At 38.7% G+C, this 17261-nt stretch overlaps 1 protein-coding gene across 33 annotated transcripts in view; it reads right to left on the reverse strand.

The window, feature by feature from the left end:
- Nucleotides 1-17261, reverse strand: part of ABLIM2 (actin binding LIM protein family member 2) — a 142896-nt gene that overhangs the window by 101727 nt on the left and 23908 nt on the right. For 27 of the 33 annotated variants that reach the window (XR_014583817.1, XR_014583818.1, XR_014583819.1 and 24 more), the window contains exon 2: nucleotides 3279-3422. Coding sequence is in view for 24 of the 33 variants with exons in the window: in XM_083834494.1 (XP_083690620.1) it covers nucleotides 3279-3422 (144 nt within the window). In the remaining 9 variants the exon portion in view is untranslated. Of the gene's footprint in view, nucleotides 1-3278; nucleotides 3423-10997; nucleotides 11474-17261 lie in introns of those variants that run through there. The other 6 variants (XR_014583824.1, XR_014583825.1, XM_083834514.1 and 3 more) reach the window with 6 other exon arrangements.

Raw genomic sequence — 17261 nt, forward strand, 5'->3', positions numbered from 1 at the left:
CTCCATAGATCTTATTAAACTTTGATGTTAGACAAAAATAGCAGGTGTTCACAGTATTTCCATTACATTATTTTAACCTGGATGTGTACCTCACATTCTTGAATAAGAACAAGAATCTTGAATAATAACAACAATCATTTCAAGAACAAGAAGCATTTGATAACTTTTCTCAGAATTCTTTAGAAGCATTATCTGGGGAATTCAGGAAGAGCTGGATGGGAATGAGTGACTTTATACTAACCTTCCTTAGATTTGCATGGTTGTATCATTTATTTTAAAGGTAAACAGCACCTACATACATGCCATTACCATTCTGAGCATTTCTGAAACTCGTAGTCCTCATAGGAATAATCAGATGGCAATACAGCGATACACAAAACTATCTTTCTACCCTAAAAAAAATGAAACACCTAAATGTCTATGCTGCCCTGTCTACTAAACCTCACATTTTATCCAAAACTCCAACACTATCTGATAAGTGGTTTCACATTTCACACATATTCAAAAAGTATACACAACTTCTTTGAGTGTAATATCACTTCTAACATATCAAGTCATTTAAACATACTTCCAATACCTCTAGACACCTCTCAAGACATGGTCATTTGTACTTCTTCATGATCTCTTAGTCAGTTTGTGGTCTTCGTCCTGTTACACCTATACATGTGGAGAAACAATTTTCTGCAGTCTTGAAAGGATCTTAAGCTTAAGGCTGTCTGATGACGGCTATGAGATGGTTTAATATGGAGGCAGTCAACCTAAGGACGCAGGCAGCACACAGCTCTGCCAGCCCACACCCAGGATTAGCTGTCCTGGGACTGTCCTGCTGCTGCACTGGATGGACATCCCCTTTCGAGGTGCTGTCTTTGGCAGATGAAGCAAAAGGGGGCAAACTACATTTCTGAGTACCATCAAAATAAATGCACTGCAGGGAGGAGTCAACTGTAATGTAAATATATTTTCAGGGTAGTCTCTCTGTCCATGCACAACAGTCTAGTGGCATGACAGAGAAGGGTTCAGAAAAGGGGTTGTGGCATGAATCTCTCCTTCAAGCCTAAAGGGAGGTAAGTGGTTAACTGACCAAGAGAACTGAGAAACATTTTTTGCTAAATCGTAACATATTAACTACATTTTAACATCCACTGATTTAAGCACATGATTAAAAACCCAAATCACATTTGTCTAACCTAGTTTTCTTTTATCATTACATTAGATGGTGAAATGTATGTTCAGTTCTCTGGTCTATTTCTAATCTCACATAACAATGTGGTAAATCCACATTGGAAATAAACTTACCATTCATAAATAACATAAAACACCAGAAACAAAATAAAAACAGATATCAGAAATATGTCTGCTAACTGATGGAAATGAAAAGTAACAAAAAGAATTATGGCATTTAACTAATGAGGAAAAACAAAAATTAATTTAAAAAATCACTTGTAAATTTAGTATTTACCAAAATTACTAATACCATGAAGCAGTGTAACCATGCATCTCTTATACCATCTCTCGTGTGGTAATTGGGAGTCTGATGTGTGGCTGACAGAAGCTGCCCTACTTCTTGCTTGTTAATATAGTGGGGTGGTTTCTTTTTTCTCATTTTATCCAAGATCTGCCTGAAGTGAACATACTACCACTGATCTCTATCAGGCAGGTAGGAGAGGTAGGATTAATGTACTTCCTAATCCAGGAAGGTTTCAGTGAAAGGATCAGTGAAAGTTTCAGAATCAGCTTGCTGCATTTGTGGGTGACAGCCTGCAAAAGAAGGTGTTCTGTGAAATGAACACATGGATGTATTCTATAGTCCCTTCCATAGGACTTGTCAGTTTGTTTTCTCATAGCAGATCTGTATAAAAGAGGACTTGACTTCATCAAGACAATTAAACGGAGGATATACCAATATGTTATTGAGACTTCAGGAAGGAAACAAGACTCTCGAATAATAAATCAGCTGCTCTCCTACCAAGTAAGGTATTAAAAACTAATTTGATGATAAAGTTAGCCAAAAGAACAGGTGACTTTAAAAAAGAAAAGAATAAGTATGGGTTGTGTGCTGCTTCAGATACCATTCTGATTCTGAATAGGCAACCCAAATACTTTTGCTATTTAGGATAGCACATTATGCTTACTTTTCTGCTGTGTAATTTTGCAACAAATGCTATTACTGAGCTGGACATTAAATACAATCTATCTTACTCATTAAAGTCTGACTCAGGTATTAAACACGATATATGGGATTTATAAAAGTATCACTGTACCTGACAGATAATGACAGTTTTCTTTCTGATTATTTCCTTGAGAGTCTTTTGCTCAAGTTTTAAACAGCATTGAAGAAGCACTCAATTTATTATTGAGATGCACACATTGCCTGGTAGACAGGTGCAGTGCAGAAATTACTAAACCTTGATCTAGCAGTAACCAGCTCTGTTATCATTGGCAAGTTGATTCATCACTTTTTTTGCCTGCTTCTCCTATCTTTGTCCCTCTAGATTGTTTCTATCCTACGAAGTTAGTGTCTCTTGGAAACAGTCACATCAACAGAGCTGGGACCATGTTCTTATTTCTAGGTGGTGCTACAGGCACAGATAAATGCCATTTTAAGTACTGCTTAGTGATGTACTATTCAGTAAATGTCAGTTAACATTTTATTCATTTGTACACTCAGATTAGATCTTTGCAACTTCCAGGTAATCTTTCAAACAACCATGTACCTACAGAATGTTTGTCTGTCAGTTAATTTCCCTGTTTCTTTGCAAGACACAACACACTGTGGATGACAGAAATATAATATTAGATCCCTTCCAGGTGCCTATCTGGAGCAAACCAAGTAGTTCCCTCCCCAAAACAGAAAAGCACAGATGGTCACAGTAGGGTTCAAACATCACACTGTGACACAAGACAGTCTGAACAAACAAGGCAATGGCTCACCCCATGGCATGCACTGGAAAGCTGGGAGAGAGCTAACGTCGGAGTTTCTCCATAAATATTAGCTTTCTCCTACCCCATACTATCCTTCATTACCAGTTCCCTCAACCTGCTCTTCTTCAGGTCCCAACTCCATAGTAAAATCCAAGGGTTTATATCCATTCAAAACATACTCCACTTTTAGGATTTAGGATGTTTACACTGTTACAGTAAGCAGCTGTACAGTTTACGATAAATCCTCTCAGGCATGGATTGTGTTGTAAATTATTTTTATGAAGTTTCCAATACCATGAAGTCACATGTCCTGTGTTAATGCACTATTCATAGTAACAGCTGTCACAAACACTTACCTTTGCAAACAAAGCACTTAATATGGAAATATTTGTTCTGAACTCTCAAAACTTCTCCTTTGCATGGGTTTCCACAGGTATTGCAGAGAATTGCAGTACTTGATGGCTTCTCCAGTTGGCTATGTACAGCCTGGGGTTGCGAAACTGCAAGGTAAAACAAAGGTAGAGCATTTTAAAGGCCATCAGATGCATAACTGCAATAAAGCCATCTTCTGTAAGACCTACAAATAATGACACTTATCACTTGGGACAAATCATGTCATATTAATAGAACAGTTTTAATTTGTGTAATTGGCCAGCAAAGGAGAAAATATCTTCTGAATGAGCTGAGACTCTTTCATAACTTTCAAAGCTCATAACTACAAACATTTCAAACATAAATTTGAATTGCTTGCTTTGTTGTATGTTCTTTTCAGGTACCCAAAAACTGCAGATGAAAGCTATTATTTTTATACAAAATACCTTCAATGGGATTTAATAACTACTACACTGTGAGCTACCGATCTTTACCATTCAAGATAATTACCTTTTTAATTGATTTTAAGGCAGAAATACATTTCTGTACATGTTTTGAGTTTATACTTTGAAACATTAACATGCCTGTAAACACGTATATCTGATCATTAAATAACCATTTTGTAAGAAAACTGATTTCAAGAGATTAGGCTTATTTAGGTTAGTAAAATATTAAGTGAATTAAAAATTTGCTGCCATCTTGTGATGTAAATTAGAAATTGCATTTATTAGACTGTTGATATAACCATATAAATTGACATTACAACATATTATGCAGAACAGGTGAGATATGACCTTATTCTTTCAATTCAGCTGCAGTATATGCATGGTTTTTATATTGCCCTGTAGTAAGTAAGAGTCTAGAGAGTAAACATCATGACAGTTATTATATTGGGGCTGTACTGTAATTCGAAAGATGTCCTTTTTTCATAGCTGAAGAAAAATTAGTAACAGAAGAATTTATCACAGTTTAAGTAAATTACATAATTAATGACATTCCTCTTTAATGTGGCATGTTTATTCCATGGTTGGATTGCTTATTTCAAAGTGACTCATTTTTAAAAAAATTTACTTCAAAATAAACTTAACACCATTGTGCAAATTCTCATAGGCAAATACACTAAGTACAAAAGGGAATAAAACATGTTTCCCTTTCAGGTTTTAGTGAGGGAATAATGTCACTGCTGCACAACCCTTTTCTTCCATTAACAACAACAACAAAAAAAAAACACCATTACCACCAACAAAAAAACACATAATGAAACAACTTTTTTTGTGAGACTGCTGCAACATGATTAATAAATTTATAAGAGGCTGAGTTAAACTCAGATTGGCCAAGACCTTTAATTTCTATTTCTACTGCAATATCAGAGTCGCAACATCAGAAAGATGTATGATATAAATAAATAAATAAATAAATAAATATAATAATAATAATAAGAAGAAGACGGAAAAACAACAACAACAACACAGAATTGATTTAATTAAAACCAAAAACCTAAAACCCACGGTGATGTCTGTATCTTCACCATAGGTATGGAAGATACAGAGAGGCTGTGACGGTACTGCCATATAAACATATATGATAACAAATTACACCAAAATCTGGAAGAGAGTCTCATTCGGTTTTCTAACGTCTGTCCTTGCTGCACTTCCTCCTCCATTCTCACCCTCATTGCCACCTCTAGACACCTAAGAGCCCCTTCCGTGTCCACCAAGTCAGCAGTTCAGTGAGATGCTGAACCTCCCACTCAGCCTTCCCGGAGAAGTTTCTGGAAGTTTTGCCCAAACTGACACACAATACTCCCATAAACAGAAGTGTTTGTTGTTGGGTTTTTTACGTTTGCTTGTTTTGTTTTGTTTTTGTCCTACGACATGCATGGGACTGAGCTGCCTATAGCATTATTCACCAGCCATTAGCATTCTGTCTTGTCTACTAAAATCACCCATTCTCTGACTGTCAAAAAGTCCTGTTCAAAGCAATGTGATTTTTGGAGCTATTACTGAAGACCTGGTTATAATTAAGTACATATCCAATAAAAACAACACAGTGTAAAAAGCAATTAGAAGTTTATAGAAAGGCAGATGCTCAAACTTACACAAACAGTGCACACAGTTCAAGCTAATATGAGCATCTGCCTTACTCCTCCAAAGAAAACAGAGGAAACTGAACTTTGCAGTGTTTAACTTTTGACATGACAATTTCTCTTCACTGCAACCTGCCCAAAACTACCCACCCCGAAACATGGGAAGTACCAGCCCTGTAAGAAACTGAAACAACTTATTTTCTTGAGCACAGTACTAGCTTACAACTGTGGAGGAAAGAAGCTTCTTTCTCCAGAATTATTAACACAAGCATCAAATTTGTAGCATTTAATTCATGAAATACTAGACTTAAAAATAGCTGACTAGCCAGAACACGTTGGCCTAAAAGAAGATACCAGAGGTGCCGGACACGCCACCAGAGAGTCCTGCAGCACCCTGGCAGGCAAGACTAACTGCTCTTCACTGCAGTCAAAATATTCTTATCTTTTGAGAGGAAACTATATTTTTCTTCTTCAAAACACAAAAAACGTTCTGACTATGCACATACAGAATTGACCACCCCAACCTTTTTCCCTTGTTTTTTCATGTCAAATGATGATTTTTATAACCTCTGCTTCCTAGGAAGCAGAAATCAGGAATCTAGCTAATCAGGAATCACAGAACCATGGAATGGTTTGGGTTGTAAGGGACCTTAAAGCCCCATCCAGCCTGGCCTTGAGCACTTCCAGGAATGGGGCATCCACAGCTTCTCTGGGCAACCTGTTCCAGTGCCCCACCACCCTCGTAGTAAAGAATTTCTTCCTTTTATCTAATCTAAATCTCCCCTCTTTTAGTTAAAAATATTACCCCTTTTCCTATTGCTTTTCTGTAGGTCCCCTTTAGGTACTGGAAGGGGGAAATTATGCATGACTTCTTATCAAAGTATAGAATTAAACAAACAAACAAACCAACCTCGGATATAAAATAAATTGTAAGAAAAAAGATGTAGTATTTCTTTTGGAATTCTATGAATATGGAAGTAACACAAATCATATTTAAAATATGCATGTTAGATGAATAATTATTTTGCTTTCCTCTCATTTCAGACCTAAACTAATCAATATTTCACACAAAAAACAAGAAGGAATACAGTGCCTTTGGGCTCTTTATAAAACTGTTCTTTTGAAGAACAGTTTCAAATACTTTCTTCTAGCACAACAAAATGATGTAATTAATAATATATTTGTTTACATTTGAAGATTTAAAAATATATTGTGCTTTATGTTGAAATAACAATGATTGACATAATTTTGAGAGTATTTGCCAACGTAAAATTTTAGCTTATGTGTACTGAGTCATTTTAAAGTAAGTAAGTTCAAATGGTAATTTTCACTATTCTTCTTTTATGCCTTTCTATATCAAAATCAGTCTTCAATGCAGAAGTTACAATGAACATTTAATGAGTGAAATAGTGAATTACTGATGGAACGTAATGATCTGAGACTACTTATCTGATCACAATTGAATAAGGAGCTCATTAAAAACTAAACAATTACATTATACCTTGGTTTGCAGAATGTAATCAAACTAGAAATTTCTTTCCTAACATCGAATGATTCGTTCTGACTCGAAATACAAACAAATGCCTGATTTTCCAAAATTTGCGTCCTCCCAGTTTGGCAGCATTCTACTCTGGCAAAAGTATGGTTTGTTTAAAAAAAATAAAAGTGCAATAAGATAACTTCCTCAGATAGATTTACTTCTTTTCTGTTTGCTCCAGACATACACACTTGCTACAAGCACTATGGGGAAGAGAGGATAATGATATCACACATTATTAAAGCTGTTTTACAAATCTTACTGCAATTGTAAAATCATGTTTTCAATGTTCTTATGTCTTTGCCAAACTTCACCCGTTTATACTGGCATTCTTCATATTTGGTGTTCTCAAGCTCATGTCTTTACAGGAAATTTCAGACAAACTGCTTAAGCTTTTCATGAAGGTGAAAAAATAGAATAGGATAAAATATATTAAACTGCAATGTTAAAAAGAAAGAATAGCACCTTGGAAGTACTTTGGCGTGAAGGCTGACAAGGAGATGGATTTTCTGACAGGTACACAGTTTTGCAAAAATCCACAAATATGTGGTCCAAAACCCCCCAATTCTTCGAATAAACCTGTCTCATTCAGCATTGCTAGACTAAATAGGTTTCAGCAACAATGGGGGCTGAAGAAGAAATTTAGCTGAGACAGGAGTGTTTTGGAAGTAGCACAAAGGAAACTGTGGTGGCAGAAAGGGAGATTTGCGAGTCCCTGGTCATGCTCTGCTCTGAAGCCTGGAATGGAGAATTCAAATCCTTGGCAAAAGATCTCATCTAGGACTAGTCCACGCAGAGGATGACAAACCACTTTGCTATCATGTTGTCTTTTAACCAAATGACAGAAATCTTCACAGTGGATTACAAATGTTATGAAGAAACATACGGACAGAAACTACATAATTTGACATAGTCCTAATGCTTTTTCCAGTTTTGTGCTTTTATTTTAACTTAACATAAGGACCCACAGAAGCTATTACTGAGCGTAGACACAAAGTACTGAAAAGTTAAGAAGAGTCACGCTTAAGAATATACATTCAGTTTCAGATCAGACCTCGAATATGAAGTTTAATAATAAAGACTTCCACCTGTTTTGACCACGGTATGGACACAAATAAGGACATACATCCCGTTTACTCCATATTATTTGACACTGTTCTAAAAAAAAATGTTTATTAGACTTCCTACTCTTGGTCACTATAGAAGCATGAAATAACAAAGGACTAAATTACACAATTTAACCATTGGCTTGGCAGCTGCTTTCTGTTCTGTGATACAGATATTTTCGAGAGTGTTGTGAGAGAAACAATAAAGCGCATTTTGAATGGATAGGCAACATTGATGTGAATAAATACTTTATTCCTAAAGAAATCAGTCCCAACAATTACCTCTCAATCAATGGAAAGTGCTAATTCTTCAGCAAGGTTCTCTGATGGATACTGTAGAACCAGAACCTAAAGTCAAAAGTAAAAGGAAAACCAGAGAAACGGGAGGGATTTGTTGGGATGTGGAGGTGGTTCCCCTCTCCTGTTCTTTTTGTGTTGGTTGTTTTTTTGCCTTTTTTTTTTGGTTGCTTGTCCTTTGTTTGTGTGTGTGTGGTTTTTTTTTTTTTTTCCTTCTCTTCTTGAAATTGGGTTCAAAAGGGACAACCCTTTCATTTCAGGCTCATGTAAATGCATTTGTCTTCAAATAGCAACCCTCCATCAGAAGAAAAGTTACACGATTTTTTCGTCAATAACTATCAGCACTATTAGCTCGTCTGTAAATTCAGCAGGAACATTCCTACTTCACAACCCATTTTATTCATTTCATGAGACAGAAACATTTTGCTTGAGCAAAAAGAAAAAACAATTTGTAATATCTAGAATAACATATAAAGTTACCAATATCAGATATTTGGTTCATAAAAAGATACAGCAAAGCCAAAGGCCACATTCCAACTCCAAACCAAAACCACACGTTATCATTCTGAAAACGAATACTGTTCTGCATAACTGGATTAAGAGAAAATTATCTCAGCAGTGTTGACACTGAACCTTGTCATGTCTACAGCTAGAGATGGTTCCTGAAAATCAAAATAAACAAATAGGATACACAAATACCATTTACTTACTAAGTATTTGGGAAACAGGACAGAAGTACTGATTGTTGAAACCCTGTTTTTAGCAACTTGGGGAGGGTGTGGTTCAGGACAGCCTGGAGGGGAATTAAATTTGCAATGTTCTCTGAGGAAGATTAGAGGAGAATCAGATGAGAATTAGAGACTGAAGCTCAAGTTATTATTTTGCCAAACATTTCTGGTGTTGCTTCAATCAAAACACTCAGAGCTGGACTCAAAACCACCAGATGAAAGCAAAGGAAACAAGCATTGAAGTGCCCGTAAATGTCCTGTTAGGCATTATTTGTGGTTTTAGGTGTCTAAAGCTGGCCTCTGCTGCCTCCCCACTTCATGTTTGTGTGTAAAATACAGCGACTAGGAGCACTTCCAATGCTGGCACGTGCAGAGGGATAATATAATACAGTAATAAGTAAATAATAAGGTAATACACACAGTGTTTGAAGAACTATATGGGCGTGAGCTACAAATTTCCCTTAGACAAGGTGTTTTTGTTTTTGTTTTTTTTTTCCCCTAAGAACTTGTGATTCATTAAGGAGCTCTGTGGGGCTGTAAGATCTTGATGGTCCTGCAACAGCACGTTAAATATCCCATGGTGGCCTGTTCTAACATATTTCTCAGTGGTTTGTGTTAAAACCTTTTTCAGGATAATGCATTTGTGCACTTTGCGGTGCCTTTTCATTATCATGCAATACCTTTTCCTTTCGTGCATCACAACAAAACAGACAGTTAACAAGGAGAAAGGGAAAGCTGAAGTGCTGCCTTGCGTTTCCACATCACATAGCCCCTTGAGAACTCCAGCTAGCCATGCAGAGGGCTGAACTGTGCCCACCCAGCACGCACAAGTGAGCTGCCCTCCCAAGCAGGTCTTTGCAGCACCAGCCACCTGTGCTTGCTCTTGCAGAAATGCTCACAGCTTCTCCCAGCACCTCTGTCGTGACTCCTACTCCTATTACTGCTCCCCTCTTTAGTTCATATTCTGTAAGACAGGCGATTCAGCAAATTCAATAAATCTTTATGTGATAGGCCTCTATTTAATTAAATTCGCTAACGTGGTCCAAAAAGACAAAATACCACAGTTTGAGAATCATGTTCCTTTTTGAACCACAAACCTGTTTCTACTGTTTATAAACAACAGCTTGCACAGTGCCTTTCCTTTGGCACAAGGGAGAGGACTGCATGCATTTTCCAGCACTTCCTATGGATCAAAATCAAATCAAAAATCTATAGCTGATACAGGACAGCAGGCAGTTAACATAAAGACTGAAACAACCTGTGATTTTTGGGCTAATTTCAGAGTTTATGGCACCAGAGATGAACGAGAAGTGTTGCCCAGCAGAATGCGAAGCAATGCACACACAAGACATGCAATACAGCACAAGCACTCATCACACAAGAGTTCCAAATCTCACCATATGCTCAGTGCAAAATTTGCATCACATAAACAAGCCTAGCACAAGCTAACCTCCTGCCCTCATCATTGTAATAAAATATTTACTGAATCCAAGTACAGTTAGAAAGAAATCTCTGCTGAATTTTAGGAACTGTTAGTGCAGCAATATAAAGGCTATTTTTGCATGGCTTCTAGTGAGACTGCAATGAGAAAGAATAGAGCAACAGCTCTCCAATATATCTGCATGAAGTGATCGGTATTTTTCCATTATAATATAATGAAGTCTAAAGTCAATTAATATTCAATAATAATAGGGAAATTTAAAAATTGATCTGTCAACTAATAAGCGCTAGTATCATCGTAACTTCATAATCTTCACTGATGTAATTAAATTATCTGAAACAATTTGAAGTAAATGTTTAACTATCTTTCTCTACTCTACAGAATTTTCATGTAACCCCCAAATAAACATTCTTGTGACAATACCAGTGATTAAGTTCCCACGGTTCTGGATGAAAAACAAGCCATTTCAGGTCCATGCTCCCAAAAACGTGGAGTCATCCAACCATACCTGTATCTTCCGGCATTCCCGCATTAATCCAGCTCTACTGGGACATGGACGTGGGAAATGCCCCCACGCGTTCCCGAGTCCTGCTCGTGGTGAGGAGCAGCCGGCGGTGGGACGAGCGGGCGTTGCGGCAGTGCGCTGTCACGAGAGCGGCTCCGGCACAACTGCGGCCAGGGCTCAGATGACTCCTGCAGCACCCACGCACAGGCGGGAGGCGAGCCAAAACCTCGCCGGCGTGTAAAAATAGCGCCCTGCAGAAGGCTCAATGTTCACACGTCCGCAGGGTGTCCAGCGGTGGGCCACCGCTGGCAGGGACACAGAGGGACCGGTGATGCCACCTCCTATAGGCACTGCAGGGCAGCACCAGAAAAAAAAGGCTTGAAGAAGGAAAACCTTCTAACTGGCTGGACAAAAATTAAAAATACAGGCAGCTGACAAGTTAAACATATGGTATTTAGCACAAGTGAAGAAACCCCTCTAGCCACCCCCTCAATACAGGCTGTCCCGCTCCCCGTCCCTGTGCACAGGAAGGCACAGCACTGATTTCAGAAGGAGATGCTCAGAGCTCACTTCTCTCCAAAAAGCAGTCACAGAGATAACTGGCAGCCCAAAATCTCTCCCCTGATTGCTCATATAGAGCTGGACTGTGCATCACTGGAGTAACAGTGATGTGCTGAGCTATTTAAAGCAATACTTGCTTACCCAGTTACCATGTGAATACGTTACAATCTGTAGCTCTTGCTTTGGACGAACTTTGTGTGAAGGCAGTAAGGTGGCCTGTATATTCAAAAGGGGACTGATGGCATGGAGAACAACCTGGCTAAACCTGAGCTAAAGTGCTGGGACAGGAATAGGACTGCATCTGCCTTTTACATGAAGATTTTATTTTTTCCTGCAGTCTCTGAAGCCACCAAAATACTTTCCCCTCTTCCCCTGTTCACCATCCTCTATCCTGTCATTGCCTGCTTGGTTACAAAGCTGCCAAGAAACAGTTTCTTTTCTCTTTCAACAAACAGAAACTGATCAGGGGTGTAAATGTGAAAACATCTCAGCTCCGATGCTGCTGAGGGAGGGCTGGGAAAACAACACATACTATGCAGCACTGTATGCAAGAGTCACAGCAAGTTCACTGTGCTGTGCAGGTTGAAGAATATTTTGCACCAAAACATATTAAAATCTATTGAACTGATCCTAGCTGCAGGTACATTTAAAGGTGATTCTCCTCCAACATCTAAAGATTTCTTTTTCATAGAAAGTTCAATATCTTCCAATTTCCATTTAAAAAAAAAAAAAGCTATCTTTTCAAGCTTATTTGTGCAGAATAAAGTGGAAATTTAAAGAAGGCTCAGTGAAGCTCTAACGAATTTCTCTAAGTTCTTACTAGCTCACTATGGATGAATTGTTATAAACACTACATAGAAAGAGGTAGGTGGAGGCTATTTTATTTTTTTTTCAAAACAAAAGCATCCATGCTTCATAATCATCGAGATACAATTATGATCAAGTTTCAAAATACTTCATGATGATAAGCCAGAATCAGCTGATGGTTTTTAGATCTTACAGACCTGACTATCAACTAAAGCAGAAATTAGTAGTAACTCCACCACTTAGTAGTAATTCCACCACTTTTGCAGAATGTTGACCTTTAGTTTATTACTTACACAAAATGTTTTTACATTTCACAACAGATATGAAATAAAACATTGTTTTGTTTGTCGAGTACTGACTATGGGGAATGGAAGAAGCTTGTCTATAAGGACGATTGAGGAGCTCGGACTTCAGAGATCCCTGTGGTGTCCCTGGGCCGTGCCTGACACGGTCCATAACTTCACAGAGTCCCTGGCAGACACAGCCTGGGACTCAGACAGCAAGCCTCAAGAACTCAGCTCCTGAGCCCAAATTCTGCACACTGAAACCATAATCTCACGTGCACCACAAGCTGCAGACATGAGGTGTGATATCTGAAATCAAGTAAGTTTAAAGCCATGAATTCACTTTTAACAGTATTATATATGCCCTATCTTACAGGAGCTGACTTCTGGCGTTAAAACCTTATGACAGTTCTTTATTTTGTTCAATACTTTTGTGCTGTCTGTGCTTGGCTAGATCCTTCCCCGCAGTCTTTTGGATCCCCACCAGACGTCCTGGCTGAGCACTCCAGACACTGTCAGGATTTGGCCTCTGTAGTTTTTCCCAGAGGCTGCTTCAGCTTGGCAGAGAGGCAGAAAGCACTTTGCTAAATAGCACCACTCAGAAGAAAGGTAAATTAATAGGCAGGAAATGTGAAAGAGCTTTCCCTCTAATACAGCCTTTCCTTCCACTTTCCAGACCTTTTGCTTTTCAAGGCTAAATGCTATATCATCTACATTTTGACAATCATAACACAGGCGAATACTGTAGTAATTTGTATTTACAATTCCGCTTGTAAGCTTTGAGCCTCCCCTATGGTCTCACAACTTGGCTACAGCAGAAGAAAACTCATACATGAATAGCTGAAATGTTTTTGATAGCATTACAGTGAAACTCCAGCACTTGGCTTAAAAGGCACAAACTAGCAGACTATTGCCCCTCATTCATGTGCTTTACTGACAAGGGGAGGCAATGGCAAGAGATAACAGTGATGGCAGCACAAGCAGGACAGCTCGTATACCAACCGCTGACACTCCTGCTGCAAACAAGACATAAAACATTACGGGTTTAAACTGATTTCTCAGCTCAACACAAGTCAAACACCTGTAACTCCTCCATTGTAAAGGCAGTAACAATACACCACCCTTGGTACAGAAAAAGAAGAGGCCCTTGGCTCCTCCTGAAACTTCAAGTTCTGGTAGCCACAGCACTGCCCTCGCTGCATCCCTCACCATCTTTCTGCTTTGGGTTTTGTTTAACCAAGGTTACATCACTGAGGTCAATGCCTCTGCTGATGGCAGCCAGACAGCTTAGCAACAAATTCAGGCCACGCTGAAATGGATTAGCAGGCTGAAAACTCTCTAGAGCTGATGGTGCCATTGGTTATAAATGGCCTTTTTTTAAAGATTTCAGATCTGTTCCTGATTAATTCACTTTTTTTCTATACTCACTTCACTCTTCTCACTAAAAGCGAGCAGCAAGTATGGAGAGAGTATACAATCTAACACTGTTCCCATTCTCCCATGATCAGAGCACTCTTCTAGACCCATCTTGAGCTTTTTTTTTTTTCATAGCCTGTTTTAGAAAATGTTTAGAAAAAATATTTACTTTACAAAATAAAAATATTTATTTTACTAAATATGGAAAAATGCAGTTGTTCTTCACTACAAAAAAATGTGCTATTATCTAATTGAGAATTTAAAGAAAAAAATCAGAGCTAACCTAACACCTGAGATTCAGGGACTTTGCAATATACTACACACATGTGCCTGCTTGCACACAGCAATTCCCATGCTGCTTGAGGTCTGAACGTCCCTGAACTATATGACTTTAACAGCGCATGGAAATTACAGAGCTCACTCTTGCTAGATATTAAAAAGAATTACTTTTTATACACAAGCTGTAATTGATGAATTTTACTTCGAGTACACTGGAAAATACAAGAAATATTTCACAGATTGTTCACAGCATGCTTTAAGTTATCTTTCCTCCTAGGTCACAAAAACTGGCTGCAGTGCTACCCAGCATAGTGTTTATTTGGATTTTCCATTGAGGATAGAATGATCGCAAACAAACATACAAGCAAGCAATAGGAGTACATCCCTGTATGTAAGTACAGAGATTTTGGCAATGCTTGATCACTAGGACAAAAATAATGAAACATATTTCCTTTTAATTATCATCATCTGTTAGTTGAAGTAATCTGTAGTGGTTGTGTTCAAAGTTGGCACTACTGCTGAATGATCCTTGCCCTCAAGCACTTATGATCTAAACAAAGACGACAAACATATGGTGGAAGTGAAAACAAACAATAAAAGGGTAAAGGTTTAACAAGATAAAGTAGGATTAATGGTGCATCTACAACGAAACCCATGTCCTCCGACTTTCTGCCCATCCTTTCTTGTTGCTACCAAGCACAGCTCCCATTCCTGCTGGAAATGGACTTGCAGCACCACCCAACTGCATCCACTGGGACCAGACATACCCTGCCAAATCTGTCCTGTGCAGAAGTAGCCCAAATTCTAACTTCTCTTCTGACTATCAAACACTTCCATCCTCAAGCAAGAGAAAACATCTGCACAGCAATGAAACATACATGGATGTCTCTAACTGAAACACACACACAAGCAAGTCTGAGAAAAAGAGCAATTTGTGGTTTCTTGTAGTGCAAGGCATTGAATTATAAGATGCTGAACATGCTGCATATTTATAAAGCAGAAAAACTTCAAATGTGAGATGAGGCAGAGAATTCACTCTGAGCTTTGCATATAGAATAGCACGTAGCTGTGCTCGCTCCAGAGGTAACTGGGTCACGAGTCCCTTCCTGCTCCCTGCTATCTCTTGGGAATAAAGAGCTTTCTTCAGCCCTGAAACTGGTGATGACAGCCCTTGTCTGCTGGCCAGCCCATCGGATGAATGAAACCGCAGCTTCCCCCACTACCAGCTTCTTTCTCACAAGGGTCCCTCTACAGCAGACCTAGATCAGACTGAAGGACGTGCTGTCCCCTTTTACTGTCCCAACTACAACACAAGCACCAGCCTCCAGATTTATCTGGAAAAAACGTACTAATACACACAAAATGGTGCACAGAGGTCAAATATACAGCCTGCAATGCCTTTAGCCAAGCTTTCGTAATAGCAAAAATACTATACAAAGAGGTGCAAGAAAATTCTTAAGAGAACTGGGAAAAAAAAAAAATCCCTGTCTCATAATGAGGTCACGGCGTGCCAGCACATCCAGAAAGTGGTTTGCTAAGTGACACAGGTCAGAGGGTAAATGGATATGCTCTGGTTAGCAGCAAAGTGACAGTGAAAGCCGCAGAGATGCCACCACGTACCTCACATCTTACAAATAGACCTGCAGCACAGAGAATTTGCTGACCTTGCGAAACTGATAGGGATGGCCAGTGAAAACGGAGCAGATGTCAGAAAAGACAAGACGTGCTTAAGTAGAGGTCATAGGCTGACATGTGCTATTTAGAGCAGAAAAACTGCCATGTAATATGGATGAGGCAAAGAATGAACAAAAGGTATTCGTTACTAAAAGGTCAGGCACTACAAGGGACTAATGAGAGAGGATTTGAGAGAGGGAGGGAAACTTAAACCCTCTGCTGAATAGCTGGCACTAAATGAGGAACACAATCAGGAGAATGGGATGTGTTGTGTTAAGGGAAGGTATGCTGGCAGCAATAAAATGGTACCGTAACAAGAACTGTCAAGATAAAACCCAGAATCCAAGCTCGGCACTTTATGGGAGGGAAATGGCAGGAGCAGATGAGACAATAAATGGCAGTCAGCATGACCAAAATTCTCCCTAGAAGGCTTGGAAGTTAGAAGAGCTAATTTATATACCTTTAATAAAGGAGGAACTATACTACCGTGTGAATTGTGACATTTAGAGGATCGCGAACAGTGCAAGAAAGAAGACAGACCCTGCGAAGATGCCAGGATCATTTGGGGGTATTTCTTCTGGGAGTAAATGAATGCATGGAGCAGGTTTATAAGGATGGATTTTTCTGTGTGGGCTGATGTTACACATGCATACAAAGAAAGAAAGAGATCACTAAATGTTATTTTATCATTGTTTTACACACAAAATTACCATTTAAATTGCCTGGATTTTTAATCAATGGAAATTTCCAGTGCTTAAATAGAGAATAAAATGAACTATTAACTAAGTAATTACATAGACTTAAAGGATCTTAATTGCTTTGCTCTCTTCTGGAAAGTTACACAGCCACTTCCATAATTTTGCAGTCATAAGCTACCTGTTGTACAGGATCATCAAATGATAGTATAGGTTGAGTGCTCTCCATGTCCCCTGCATGTGCACCCAACTCCTAGCACTTTAAACCCACAGTGACCAAGCCAGAAAAGAATTTTCTGCCTGCTTTCCAAATCCCATCTTCTATAAAACAATGTAGCTGCAAAACAGCAGGACAGATCCAAAGCCTGCTTGAATACATTAATTTTGGTTGATGGTCACTGAGGAATTTGCCAACAGTATGGCCTGTTGTTTAGAAAGCAAAGATAAAAAAGAAGTCATCATTGGAAATCTAATGCCGCTGGACTTCACCCTGCTCCCAGTGATGCCCACCAGCGAAACTACTATTGATTCAGTTGGAAGACTTTAAACAG

Source organism: Anser anser, assembly GCF_964211835.1.
Source record: "Anser anser genome assembly, chromosome: 4".
In the NCBI taxonomy this organism is placed as follows: Eukaryota; Metazoa; Chordata; class Aves; order Anseriformes; family Anatidae; genus Anser; species Anser anser.